This window comes from Budorcas taxicolor, chromosome X, assembly GCF_023091745.1.
Source record: "Budorcas taxicolor isolate Tak-1 chromosome X, Takin1.1, whole genome shotgun sequence".
Taxonomy (NCBI): domain Eukaryota; kingdom Metazoa; phylum Chordata; class Mammalia; order Artiodactyla; family Bovidae; genus Budorcas; species Budorcas taxicolor.
The window spans coordinates 118,409,629-118,423,696 of NC_068935.1; the positions used below are offsets into that span (position 1 = coordinate 118,409,629).

Here is a 14,068-nt window from a genome sequence, read left to right on the forward strand (position 1 = left end):
GATGACTGCTCTGGTGGACAATGATTAGAAGTGTGAGTAGGAGGGCAGGTGATAAGGGCCCACAGGATGAGGAAGGTTGAGTGTGCGGCCGCAGCAGGGGAATACCACCTTGGTTATCAGGAAGGCTACATTTGTGGTTTTCTTGAGGGCACTGTTCTGAAAACCCGCAGGGTTCCTATTCTCTTAATCAGCCTGTCCTTTGGGAAACATATTGAAGGAAATTAGAGTGATCTTTAGGCTGCATCCTGCTACCCCTGCCTCAGGCATGCTGGGGTGACAGAAAGGGCTGGTAGTCTCCTACACAGAGGCATCTGTTATTTCACATTCAAGACCACCAACCCAACTAGTGGCCAGTCATAGGACCTATTCCCTCTGCTGTTCTGTAGTTGGCATCACAAAGCTCCCTGGGATTTCTGAGAAGTGAAGAGGTCCTCACCGCATCACCTCAGTCACTAGTTATCACGCAGTACTGAGTGCACACTGGGAAGTTTTCTGTCCCTGCCACTGAAGTCCTCAACACGAATTAAGAGTGCTTCCTTTGATTCCCCATAGGGCCTGGTGTCCCCACCCCTTTCTTGGAATGGTATCTGCACCTTCGTACTAAGGGTTTCACCTCCGACACACCTGATACAAATAAATGTTGGTGGAACTTCAGCTTGATAGCTCTGTCCTGGTTCTTCAAAGGCTATAAGGAACAGGGCTGGATTCATTATCACTTCTTTTTATTGGTAGATGATCCCTCAGTCCTTGCTTTGACCTCTGTTGTGGCCTGAAATTCTACCCTCCCTTCCCCTTAGGTCCACCCCTTCTACTACTATACTTTCTTACAGTAGGGCAAGCATCTCCATGAGACCCCGAGGAGAAAGTAAGATTCTCCTCGTCCGTCCATACCCGTCCCTGGTCTCTGAGGCGCAGAGGATGAATCATACGGTGATGGGGTGTGTGGTTCCCTTCGTCTTCAGGGCATTCAGTTGGTTTCTGGAAAACCTGGAAATAATCCCACTGCTGGCCCTAGGCTATACCCCTTGGACCATGTCCCAGTCCCGCTTGTGACATCATAGAAGGAAATGGGCATGTCATGTCAACAATGAGCAGGTATCCAAGGGATGCCAGGAAGGGCAGGGCTCTGTGCGGTTTCCTCAGAGTTCTGAGGTCAGGGGTTTTCATACGTCCAAAGCTTGACTCCTGGCAGGGTGTGGGGCTCCTTTGTTTACGTAAGGGAGCTCTCCTCAGACTAAGCTCCTCCCTCCCTGTGATGCCCGAGAGGGAAAGTCTGGGAATGCCACACGAGTCTGCTCCTGCCTGTGCCTTTAGGGATAACATCAGGATTCAGGCTTCTTGGGGCCCTCCGTGTTCAGTTTCGGGGTATGACCTGACTCAGGTGCCTCACCTTGACTCCTGGGGGACTCTGGATTTCTTCTCTCAGCCTAAGGTGAACCTGTTAGAGCATAGACCATGTCCTTGCAAGCCCTGAAAAGAAGTGAGGGAATGTGCAGCCTGGCAGCCCTGTCTTGGCCTTCTGAGAGCAGACACAGGCCAGTCTCTCTGTGACTTCAGTTCCTCATTCATCTGTCTTTACCTTGACTCCTGTCTCTTCTATGAAAGCCTTCTTGGAAAATGCCACATCTTTGAAAAGTCTTAGTCTGCCTGCACCAAATCTCACAGAGAATGGGTTGAGACCCAGGAGTGATGGGGAAGCTGCAGTCCAGGAGGCGGTCCCAGTATGGGTGGTGTGCTATCAGAGAACACACGGTGATCTCTTCCTTCTCTTCACTGACCAGACACAGCCTCTTATAGAACCTTCACTCTAACAGATTTACTCTCTGAAAGGAAGGGGCTGAATTAAATGATTTTGTGCATCCCTGATCTTTTGTGGTTTACTGACATTTCCTTTGTAGATAAATTGTCACTGAATGATGTCTCCATCTTTATTCATACTTCACTTTTATTTTCATTTTTTTTTTTTTTACTTATTTCTGGGGCTTTTTATTCCAAAACCGTGTTTGGGGTATGAAATTCTGCTATTTAACATGTGAAATACCTTTTGGACTAATGTTCAGAAAGCAAAGTGACCCAAGGTTGGGCTCATCCTGGAGGAGTGGCACAGTGTGGGCTCTGGAGGAATTCAGTGCTGGGGTTCAGTCCAGCTCCTATCATTTATGAGCTTTGAATTTGAGCTTCTTTATTCCAGCTTCTTTATCTGCAAATTGTGTTTGAAAAAGTCTAGTTTCATCCATCTCATCAGAACTGATTCAAATGTATTCTTTTTAACGCCTGAGTAATACTCCATTGTGAATATGTACCACAGCTTTCTTATCCGGGTTCATGTTTGGGAACGCATGTACACCTGTGGTGGATTCATGTCAATGTATGACAAAACCAATACAGTATTGTAAAGTAAAATTAAGTGAAAAAAAAAAAGTCTATAGTGTAGGACCACAGACATGTGTGATGTATGTAAATCACCTGGCACAGTATCAGAGAAGCTTTGGCACGTTGAATGAATGGCAGTTATTACAAAGGTGATTTTCACCCCGAATGATCCAAACTTCCATCACATAGTTTTCTTTCCAGCCTATATTAGAGAATATGCAACTCCAAACAATAATCAAATCCGTATCAGCACTAATGCTCCCAAGCAAGTAAAACCAAGCAGTATTTTCCCTATTTGAGCACATTTTAATGTGTTTGGGGTTATCTTCTCCACATGGATGCAAGTACAAGTTCATCTGTCTCAAGGACCAGCAACTTCCCTCTCAGGTGTGTGTGTGTGTGTGTTTTTTTTTTTTTTTTTTTTCCCAAACCACCCCTAATTTAATACCACTGACAGTAAAAATTGAGCCCACCCTTAGTTTGCCAAGTTACACTAAACATAACCTATTTAAACTGCCCCTTTACAGAGCAAGTTCTGGTGCTCCCATCCCAGAGAGAGAGAGTCCAGGGACATCGTGGCATCTCGCTTCAATGGGTATCACCCTTATTTCTCAGAAACACTCTGGACAGCTTTTGATGAAAACACATAGTGTGAGTGTTCACTTGCCCTGGCTCGAGTGCACAGGGCCCCTTCCATTCCCTATGTTGAGATTCCCTATGGTTTTCAGATATCCCCAAATAATGGTAAATAAACGGCATCCCACTCCAGTACTCTTGCCTGGAAAATCCCATGGATGGAGGAGCCTGGTAGGCTGCAGTCCATGGGGACGCTGAGGGTCGGACACAACTAAGTGACTTCACTTTCCCTTTTCACTTTCATGCACTGGAGAAGGAAATGGCAACCCACTCGTGTTCTTGCCTGGAGAATCGCAGGGACGGGGGAGCCTGGTGGGCTGCCATCTATGGGGTTGCACAGAATCAGACACAAGTGAGGTGACTTAGCAGTAGCAGTATATGGTTTAGATATATCCTAGGTTTACGCCTCACCTCTGAGATCCACGATATGAGTTCCAGCATCACTCCCACAGCTTCATCTAGCCCATCATGCATCTGGACTGAAAATGACCTCCCACCGAGGAACTAGACGTTTCCCAAGACCCAGTGCTGCCTTAATCAGGTAACTTAGACATGCTTGCTCTCATCTGGAACCTCCTCTTCCACACCTCCCCCATTTAAATTTATGATTTGTTTATTCCTTAGAGTTAGCTCACCACCTTCCATATATGGTATCTGCTGCTAGACTCAAAATTCCATGGGCAGTGGCTTGGTCTCCATTTTTTTACCAACCCAGTACTATAAGAAAGCCTTCTAAACAGAAGATGGTCAATTCATTTGGCAGAAAACAGAAATAATGAGCAAAGACTCTGTTTTATTATGATTTAAGTGTCATACAGTTTGAATAAGCTACACAAATCTAAGTCCATGTTATTAGCTTTTACAAGGAAAGAAGACAGATAAGACAAATGAAGAAGAAACCTGCGTTTGCTCTGAATGCTTTCTGATCCCAAATATTTATCTCTAGGATTCTCACACATTTCCAAGTAAAATCCTATTCCAATGCTATATTACCTCATTCTGGACCATGAGGAAAGTACTGAAGTCTTTTCAACTTGTTTACAAATAATGAACTCCTAGTCAAAAACCTAATAGCAGTAAACATGACTCCACTGACATTAATAAACAGATTCTGAAGCAAAAGAAACCTTAGGAAGAGCAGTAACATTTAAAATTATAAAACACCTCTACCTACCTACCGAAATCATCTATTTTTGACTAGATAGTATTCACATGGATAAAAGGAAAACATGCATATTTTGTTAAAACTGCACCTAAACTCCCATACTACTTAAAACTGTGAAGAACATATGGGTTTTGTTCCCCCCACCCCTACTACCCTGCGCTATTTTGGAGGTGGACTGTTCTCTTCCAACTCAAAGGGAACAAAATGCCCTGACCCCTCCCTAGATGTGGGAGGAGCTGTAGGACTTGGCCCTGGAAGGGGCACTGGCCTCAGCCACGGCTGGAGGAATGGGAATGCCTCTCAGCCCTGCTCTAAACGCCTGATCTCTCAGAGCCTCGTCATAGAGGTCTGGGAAGGAACTCGGGACCGTATCCTGGATCTTGGCCAGAACTTCCAACACCTTCATCTTATTGGTCTCGGCATAAGATCTCGGGCCCCACAGGAACTCGTAGAGCGGAGGATCGCTATTGGGCACCTGGCGGTAGGTGAGGTACCCCTTCTGCACCAGATCTTTGGTGATGAGCTTTCTGGGCTCCCCAAAGATGGAGTGCTTCCTCCCAGCATAGATCCCCAACACATTGAGGAAATCCCAGATGTCCTCCTCGGTGGCGCGGTTACCCTTCATAAAGATGATGCCCAGGAGCGCCATGAGGAGACCAGACTTGGGCAGCTCCTCCTCATCACTTGAACCTTCCTCAACCCCGAGAGTGAACTTGTTGACGAGGGCGTAGATGTTCCTGCTGCAGTCGACTTCCTTCAGCTCCAGGCCAAACACCAGCTCCACACGCTCAGAGGCTCTGCTCAGGATCTCCGGGAAGTGCTGCTTGTACTTCCTGCCGATGACACTCAGCATGGCATTCTTTGTGATGGGCTCCTTCTTGGTGTACCTCTCCAGCAGGAAATCCATCACCATGCTGGCCTTCCGCATGAGAGGATCTTTGCGAATGCTCCGAGCGAGCAGGGCTGCTCGGGCGGCATCTGCTCTTTCCTCCTCGGGGCCCTGGGCACCTTGATCAGATCCTGCACAGGAAGCCTCTGCATCAGGAGAGCTGGGGGCCATGGCTCCCTGAAGCTCCTGGCGATTGCCAGCAGCAGAGGAGCTCGGGGGAGAACCCTGAGGGACAGAAGAGGGGGAGGAGGGGCACTCCTCTCCTGGGGCTGCAGCAGCACTGGCCTGGGCCTCCTGAGTATCCCCCTGGACCTGGTGGCGTTTCCCGTGGGCATGATGCTTGTTTTTGTGCTTCCGAGGCATGATGACACAGGTCAAGGACCGCACGCGGGCGTGCAGTTAGGAAGGCAGGCAACGAGGGCGCCTTGAGGAAGGACAAAGAAATGTTGTGAGCACCTTCACCAGGGAGAGTCGTCCCCGGCTTAAACCAAGTCCGCTTCCCAAGGCCACTGCTCTAGGACCCACAAGTCTCCTGTTCTCCTCGTCAGCCTGTCCCCTGAGACCCCTGAGGAGGAAGTGAGAGTGAGCCCTGGGGCGCAGCCAGACAGCCCTGCCTGGGCGTTAGACGGGGGCCTGTGGGGGCTGGCAGGGGAGGCATGTCCTTTCAGTTCACATTCAGAGTTAGGATGAAAAACGTGGAATGACCCCCTAGCACCCACCCCGATCCCTCTTCTGCTCTGAAGCTGATGCTGCCACCTTCCCTGTGACTCTGGAGAAGGAGAGGAGGGAGTGCTCAGACTCCCACGGAAGGGTCCCAGGACCCGCCCTTCTGTAGGCAAGCTCTAACCTCCCCACTCAGACCGCAGCCTCCCTTCCCCGTGTTTGGCCAGGAGGAAGCGCTGACCACAGGGGAGGGTCCTGATTGGCCCATGTGTCGGGGAGGATGGTCCTCACCCTGGCTCCTCCTGAGCCCTGACATCCTCCCTGTACTGACCAGCTACCAACCCCTCGGACCGAGGTCCCCTCCTTACTCACTGTCCCACATCCGAGATAGCAATGAGGGTGCCCCGCAGCCGTTAGAGCTGCCCGGATACTACCCGCATGCTCTGAGGCCAAGTCCCGGGGTGGGGGTTTCACGTGGCCGCTGTTCTGGGGTGTGAGACCCTCAGTCCACCCCGAGGGTCCCTCCTTTTAGCTACAGGGCTCGGGGCTTTCCCTCTACTGAGGAGAACTCGAGTCCACCAGCCCCGGACCGAAGCCGTCCTCTCGGAGACCACCTGGGTGACGTGGCTGGACTTGGGGCTTACGATGCAGGCCCGAATCTTCGAGGGGACAACAGGGGCAGGGTGGCCGGGCGTTATCCGGGCCCCCCTTTTCAGAGGGAAAGGCTTGGTCGTGCCGGACATGTGTCCCCGCACTTATAACTCACGTCACCTCACACTTGGACACCTTATGAGACCTGGGAGTCCTCCGTCTGGGCACCCTACACGGCAGTTCTCTAAGACGACAGCAGCTCTCCAAGATGGCTTCGCAGCCGCAGCGTGTGTGCGTGGTCGTCACTTCCTGTCATGTGCTTCTGTGTTCCAGGCGGACAGCAGAGGCGGGGCCAGGGTGGGCGGGGTTCCGGGGGAGCTTCCCGGAGGATTGGCGTGTGCACCTTTCCTTGAATCACAGCAGATCCTGAGACCTTCCCTGTACGGAGCGGAGTCTACGGGCCTCCCTCTCAGGCTCTAGCTTCCGTCAGCACCCCAGCAGGAATTGTTTCTGGCCTGGCCGAACTGGCTTCCTGGAGCTCCTGAGAATGACAGTGAGGGCACTTTCGGGCCCCGTCTTCTGGGCTGAGTGAGGCTCCGTCCAATCTCCGTGTCTTCCCTTGTCCCCTGTAGGTGGTGGGCTACGTGCCATCTGCTGACCTGAGGCCAAGGCCTCACATCGAAGACATCACGTCCCGAGACTCCTAGTGCGAAGTGCACGTACATCTCCTCTGGACACTTCTGCCTGAGGCTTCTAGGAAATGGCTGCTGCAGGTAAAATAAGCTGAGAGGGAAGGATGGGAGACTGCCTTCTGTGGTGTGGAACCCCTCACATCTCACTCAGGATCTTCATATTGACTGCTGGCAGGGCCTGGAAATCCTTCCCTCTCTGGTATGAATCCACCTCTGTCCCCAACCATGCCCCACACAATCCCAGTAGGGAAGTGAAGGGGCTCCTTAGCCTGACGGTTCTCGCTGTGGGCTCTTAGTCGACTGCAGGGGCATTGCTCGAAAGTTCTGAGGTGAATTTCTGTCCTTTGGTACAACTTTTGTGGTACTACATTTTCTCTTTTAGTCCCTGTGTGATAGTCTATTAAGGTGATCACTTAAAAGGGCCAGTTGTCATCCAGTAGCAAAGTTTGTGCTGGTTATTTCATGACCTCTGGGCCATACTGCCACATCCAGCTCAAACTTCTGTTCCCCATGGTCTTGGCACGGGAGCTCTGAGATGCTACCTCAGATTCCTTCAGTGAGGCTGTAGCGATTCATGGCCCCAGGGCACAGTGGAAGAATCAAGGGCTGAACTTTAAAGCCTTTTCCAGCTGATCCTGTTGTCTTCTTCCCTTGTAGGCCCCACGCCCCTTGTCAGTCTCCGAGTACTCCCTCACCTTAACACTCATACGGTCCAGTTTATTGGAGACTTATTTTGCCTCGGGGATTATTTAGTTCTGTGTTTTTGCTTCTGTTAATAGTTGTCTTTATTCCTTTTATAAGTGTTCCATGGTTTATTCTGGGTACAGGAAACAGCAGCCCATATTTGATTGTGGTCTCAGCTGGTCTGACTGGAGTAGATCTGTACAGGAGTTAAGGAACATTGACAGTCTTACAATATGTGCTCCTCAGGAATACACATAACATACTATTCTGTTTGAGACTTCTTTCTCCTAAGGCTGTCAGGAAGTTCTTCTTGTTGCCTCTATGTGGAATGTATACATTGTTTTGAGGTTTCTTTGTAGGTACTTTTTTTGTATGGTTGCTTTTATTTATGGTGTATTTTCTATTTCGTGAGCTAAGTAATTGTTGATACTTCCAGGCCAGAGTCTTGATTTTGCTATGGTGATCTATTTTATACCAGATACATGAAGTTCTTTATATGTTTGAATATTTCCTGTGTGTGTTTCCTAAGAGTTTTAATTCAAGGATAAAATATTATGTTATCTTTTGGTTTTCATTGTTCTTATTCATTTGGCATTGTTGTATATAACTCTGTACTGACTATGTGCCCTTGTCCAGATTTTTTCTACATTTTAAATCAGTAGAGCATTTATGAAAAATTTTAATTGGAGGATAATTGCTTTATAGTGTGTTAGTTTTTGTTGTACAACACTATGAAGCAGCTATAAGTATACACATATCCCCCTCCATGAGCATCCCTCACGCCACCCCCATCTCAGTCCTCTAGGTTGTCACAGACAGCAGTCTGAGCTGCCTCTGTTCCAGAGCATCTCCCCGCTAGCTATCTCTGGTACACATGGCAGTGCATATACGTCACAGCCTCTCTCAGTTTGTCCCTCTCTCTCCATCCCTTGCTGAGTCCACGTCTTTTCTCTTCATGTGTCTCTATTCCTGCCCTGCAGATGGATTCATCAGTGACATTTTCTAGATTCCATATAAATGCGTTAACACGCAATCCTTTTTGCTCTCTTTCTGGCTTACTTCACTTCGTGTAACAGACCCTAGGTGCATTCACCTCACTACAACTGACTTGAATTTGTGACATTTTATGGTTGAGTAATAGTCCATTTATATAGCTATGACAACTTCTGTATCTATTCATCTGTCAGTGGAAGTTGAGGTGGTTGCTCCCATGTCCTAGCTATTATAAATAGTGCTGCAATAAACAGTGCGGTCCATGAATGTTTTCACGCATGGGTTTCTCAGTGTGTATGCCCAGTAGTGGGATTGCTGAGTCATAGGGTAGTTTTATTTCTAGTTTTGAAAGGACTCTCCATACTGTTCTCCATAGTGGCTATATCAATTTACATTCCCCCTCAAAGTGCAAGAGGGTTCCCTTCTCTCCATGCCACTTCAGCACTTACTGTTCCTAGATTTTTTTATGATAGCCTTTCTGGCAAGTATGAGGTGATGCATCATTGTAGCTTTGGTTTGCATTTTTTCATAATGAGTGGTGAACATCTTGTGAGCATCTGTAATTTTTTAAAGAACAGATTTAGGATTACAGAAAATTTAGCAGGTAGTGTACAGAGTTCCTATAGAACCAGTCTCTTCCTCCACTTAGCATGTTCTGTTATTAATATCTTGGATTGGTTCAACTGATACATGTTTGTTTGTTAAAACTGAGCAACTCATATCAATATGGTGTTATTAACTTTTGTCCGTTGCTTACAATATATTTTACTTTTGCTGGTTTGCAGTTCTGTGTTGTTGCTTTTGTTCGGTTTCTCAGTCATCTCTGACTGTGACCCCTTGATCCGTAGCACGCCAGCCTCGCTATGCTTCACCATCTCCTGGAGTTGGCTCAGACTCATGTCCATCCAATCAGTGACGCCATCCAAACATCTCATCCTCTGCTGCCTCCTTTTCTTCTTCCCTTCCATCTTTCCCAACATCAGGGTCTTTACCAATGAGTCAGCTCTTCCCAGCAGGTGGCCAAAAGTTTGGAGCTTCAACTTCAGCATCAGATATTCCCATGAATATTCAGGGTTGATTCCCTTCAGGAATGACTGGTTTGATCTCCTTTCTATCCAGGAGACTCTCAAGAGTCTTCTCCAGCACCACAATTCAACAGCATCAATTTTTCAGTGCTCCGCCTTCTTTACGGTCCAGCGCTCACATCCACACATGACCCCTGGGAAAATCATAGCTTTGACTAGACACACCTCTTTTGTGAATGTGATGTCTCTGCTTTTTATTATGTGATCTAGGTTTGTCATAGCTTTTCTTGCAAAGAAAAAGCATCTTTTAATTTCATGGTGTCTTAATTTGGAGCTTCCCTCATAGCTCAGTTGGTAAAGAATCTGCCTGCAGTGCAGTAGATCTGGGGTCAATTCCTGGGTCAGGAAGATCCCCTGAAGAAGGAAATGGGAACCCAATTCAGTATTCATGCCTGGAGAATCCCAGGGACAGAGGAGATTGGGAGGCTACAGCCCATGGGGTCGCAAGAGTGGGACACGACTTAGTGACTAAACCACCACCACCACTGCCATGGCTGCTTTCACCATCCACAGTGATTCTGGAGAAGAAATTTAAACCTTCCATTCTTTCTACTTTTTCCCCATCTGTTTGCGATGAAGTGTTGGGACCAGATGCCATGATCTTAGTTGCTTGAATGTTAAGTTTAAGCCAGGTTTTTCATTCTCTTCTTTCACGCTCATCAAGAGTCTCTTTAGTTCCACTTCACTTTCAGCCATAAGGGTGGTATCATATGCATATCTGAAGGTATTGATATTTCTCCTGGCAATTTGATTCCAGCTTGGGTTCATCCATCTGGGAATTTTCATGATGTACTGTGCATATACCTTAAATAATCAAGGTGACAGTATGCAGCCTTGATGTACCTGTGTCTCAATTTTGAACCTGTCTGTTGTTCCTTGTCCACTTCTAACTGTTGCTTCTTGACCTGTATAACAGTTTCTCAGAAAGCAGGTAAGGTGGTCTGGTATTCCCATCATTTAAGAATTTTTCAGTTTCCTGTGATACACACAGGCAAAGACTTTTGCATAGTCAAACAAGTAGAAGTTTTCCTGGAATTCTCTTGCTTTGTCTATGACCCAATGGAGATTACCAATTTGATACCTGATTCCTCTGCCTTTTCTGAACCCAGCTTGTACATATTGAAGTTCTCTTTTCAGATACTGTTGAAGCGTAGCTTGAAGGATTTTGAGCATTCCCTAGCTTGCATGTGAAATGAGCACAATTATATGATAGTTTGAACATTCGTTGGCATTGCACATCTTTGGGATTCGAATGAAAGCTTACCTTTTCCAGTCCTGTGTCCTCTGCTGAGTGGTCCAAATTTGCTGGCGTATTGAGTGCAGTACTTTAACAGCATCGTCATTTAGGGTTTGAAATAGCTCAGCTGAAATTTCATCACCTCCACTAGCTTTGTTCTTAGGAATGCTTCCTAAGGCCCCCTTCACTTCACACTCCTGGATGTCTGGCTCTACGTGAGTGATCACAACATCGCTTTTATCTGGGTCATTAAGACCTTTGTTGACCAGTTCTTCGGTATCTCCTTGCCACCTCTTCTTAAAATCTTTTGCTTCTGTTCTGTCCCTATAGTTTCTGTCCTTTATTGTGCCCATCTTTGCATGAAATGTTCCCTTGGTATCTCTAATTTTCTTGAAGAGAACTCTAGTCTTTTCCATTCTATTTTTTCCCTCTATTTCTTTGCATTGTTCACTTGAAAATGCTTTCTTATTACTCCTTGCTGTTCTTTGGAAATCTGCATTCAGATTGGTATATCTTTCCTTTGCCCTTTGCTTCTCTTCTTTCTCAGGTATTTGTAAGGCCTCCTCAGACAACCATTTAGCCTTTGTCATAGCTTTTTCTTGTGGATGGTTTTGGTTACCACCTCCTATACCTTGTTCTGAACCTCCATCTTTAGTTTTTTCAGGCAGTCTTTCTACCAGATCATATCCCTTGAAACTATTCCTCACCTCCACGATAAAATCATAAGGAACTTGATTTAGGTCATATCTGAATGGCCTAGTGATTTTCTCTACTTTCTTCAGCTTAAGTCTGTCTTTTGCAGTAAGGAGCTTATTATCTGAGCCAGAGTGAGCTCTGGGTCTTGTTTATGCAGACTGTGTAGAGCTTCTCCATCTTCAGCTGCAAGTTATTCATTTACTTCCTACATTTCCATTCCAGTCCCCTATTACAAAAAGGACATTTTGGGGGTATGTTAGTTCTAGGCTGTGATGTACATCTTCATAGCACCACTGGACTCTAGCTTCTTTGGCATCAGTGTTTGGAGCATAGACTTGGATTACTGTGATGCGGAATGCTTTGCCTTGGAAATGAACCAAGGTCATTCTGTCCTTGTGGACACTGCACCCACTACCTGCAGTTCACAGTCTTTTTTTGACTATGAGACTGCTCCATTTCTTCTAATGGATTTTTGCCCACAGATACAATGGTAATCTCAATTAAATTCACCCATTCCTGTCCATGTTAGTTGTCTGATTTCTAAAATGTTGACGGTCACTCTTGCCATCTCTTGCCTGACCAATTTCTATTGATTCATGGACCTAACATTGAAGGTTCCTATGTAGTACTGTTCTTTATAGCATCAGCCTTTACTTTCACCACCAGACACATCTACAACTAAGTGTCGTTTTGACTTTGGCCCAGTCTCTTCATTCTTTCTGGAGCTATTTCTGGGCTCTTCCCCAATAGCATATTAGACACCTACTGACCTGGGTGGCTCAGGTGTCTCCCTCTGGTATGCTCTCCTGGTATCATAACTTTTTGCCTTTTCATGATGTTCATGGGTTTCTCGAGGCAAGGATACTGAAGTGGTTTGCTATTCTCCTCTCCAGTGGACCGCATTTTGTTAGAATTCTCCACCATGACCCGTCCACCTTGGGTGGCCCTGCAAAGCCTGGCCCGTAACTTTTGAGTTACACAAAGGTGTGATCCACGGGATCATTTAGGTTAGCTTTGTGTGATTGTGGTTTTCATTCTAGAGAATAGGGCATTGTAGGTCTTCTGTCTGCCCTCTGAAGAATGAGTTTAAGAGGGTTGTGGAAGCTTGTTGATGGGAGGGACTGGCTGTGAGGAAACCTGGCTCTTGCTCTATTGGGTCGGGTAATGCTCAGTAAATAAATAAATAAAAATTCAGTTCAGTTCAGTTCAGTCGCTCAGTCGTGTCTGACTCTTTGCGACCCCATGAATTGCAGCACGCCAGGCCTCCCTGTCCATCACCAACTCCCGGAGTTCACTCAGATTCACGTCCATTGAGTCAGTGATGCCATCCAGCCATCTCATCCTCTGTCGTCCCCTTCTCCTCCTGCCCCCAATCCCTCCCAACATCACAGTCTTTTCCAATGAGTCAACTCTTCGCATGAGGTGGCCAGAGTACTGGAGTTTCAGCTTTAGCATCACTCCTTCCAAAGAAATCCCAGGGCTGATCTCCTTCAGAATGGACTGGTTGGATCTCCTTGCAGTCCAAGGAACTCTCAAGAGTCTTCTCCAACACCACAGTTCAAAAGCATCAATTCTTTGGCGCTCAGCCTTCTTCACAGTCCAACTCTCACATCCATACATGACTACTGGAAAAACCATATCCTTGACTAGACGGACCTTAATCGGCAAAGTATAAAAATTAGAAAAGCATAACGAGATATGTAATTATTTCAATATGAGTAAAATGATTAATGACATTCTAGCTGTTAGTTTGTTACTGAATAGCTCATTAAGAAGGATATTGAACACAGAAATATGTGAGATGTAGCTAATATGGAGGAGGATGAAATTCCCCTTGCCCTTCTGGTTTTTTGTGGGTGGTCAAAGAATTAAATTGATGTGAGACAGATTAATAGGATAAAATAAAAGTACAATAACACATAGACATGACAGAGACCCAGGAAAACTGAATAACTCATCAACATGGCCAAAGCCCAGAGCCAAAGAGAGAAGAAAATTTTAATGGTAGTTATTTCGAACTTGAAAGGATAGGCAGGCAGTTCACAGGGAGATGGAAAAGGGAATGTTGGTAAACGAATGTTTTCTGTGCCAGTCAGAGATTCCCGGCCACAGAGTGGACTCTCATCCCGAGGCTCTGCCAAGATTTCGCCACCACACCTTGCCCATAATCTTTGCAGCTATCTCTGGTCATAGTTCTCTTCAGGGAACAGGACCTTTGTCTAAGTTCTTTCAGGCAGTTAGGCCAAAGGTCAAGTTCCTTACTGAATCTTTTGGCCTTGATTGTTTTCAGTTAGAATGACCTGTGTATCAAAAGAGACAGTTTGAGATGGCATGTTTTGCTCCCCCATACTAACTAGGAAAGTA

At 46.5% G+C, this 14,068-nt stretch overlaps 1 protein-coding gene across 1 annotated transcript; it reads right to left on the minus strand.

The window, feature by feature from the left end:
- Positions 1-4,394: 4,394 nt before the first annotated feature.
- Positions 4,395-5,426, minus strand: LOC128069644 (melanoma-associated antigen B4-like). The gene has a single exon (XM_052662764.1). It carries the CDS (start codon positions 5,424-5,426, stop codon positions 4,395-4,397), a length of 1,032 nt encoding a protein of 343 aa, XP_052518724.1.
- Between the last annotated feature and the right edge of the window lie 8,642 nt (positions 5,427-14,068).

What these genes read in the sequence shown, in the direction of transcription:
- LOC128069644 (XM_052662764.1), bottom strand. Translation starts at nt 5,426, where the DNA reads ATGCCTCGGAAGCACAAAAACAAGCATCATGCCCACGGGAAACGCCAC.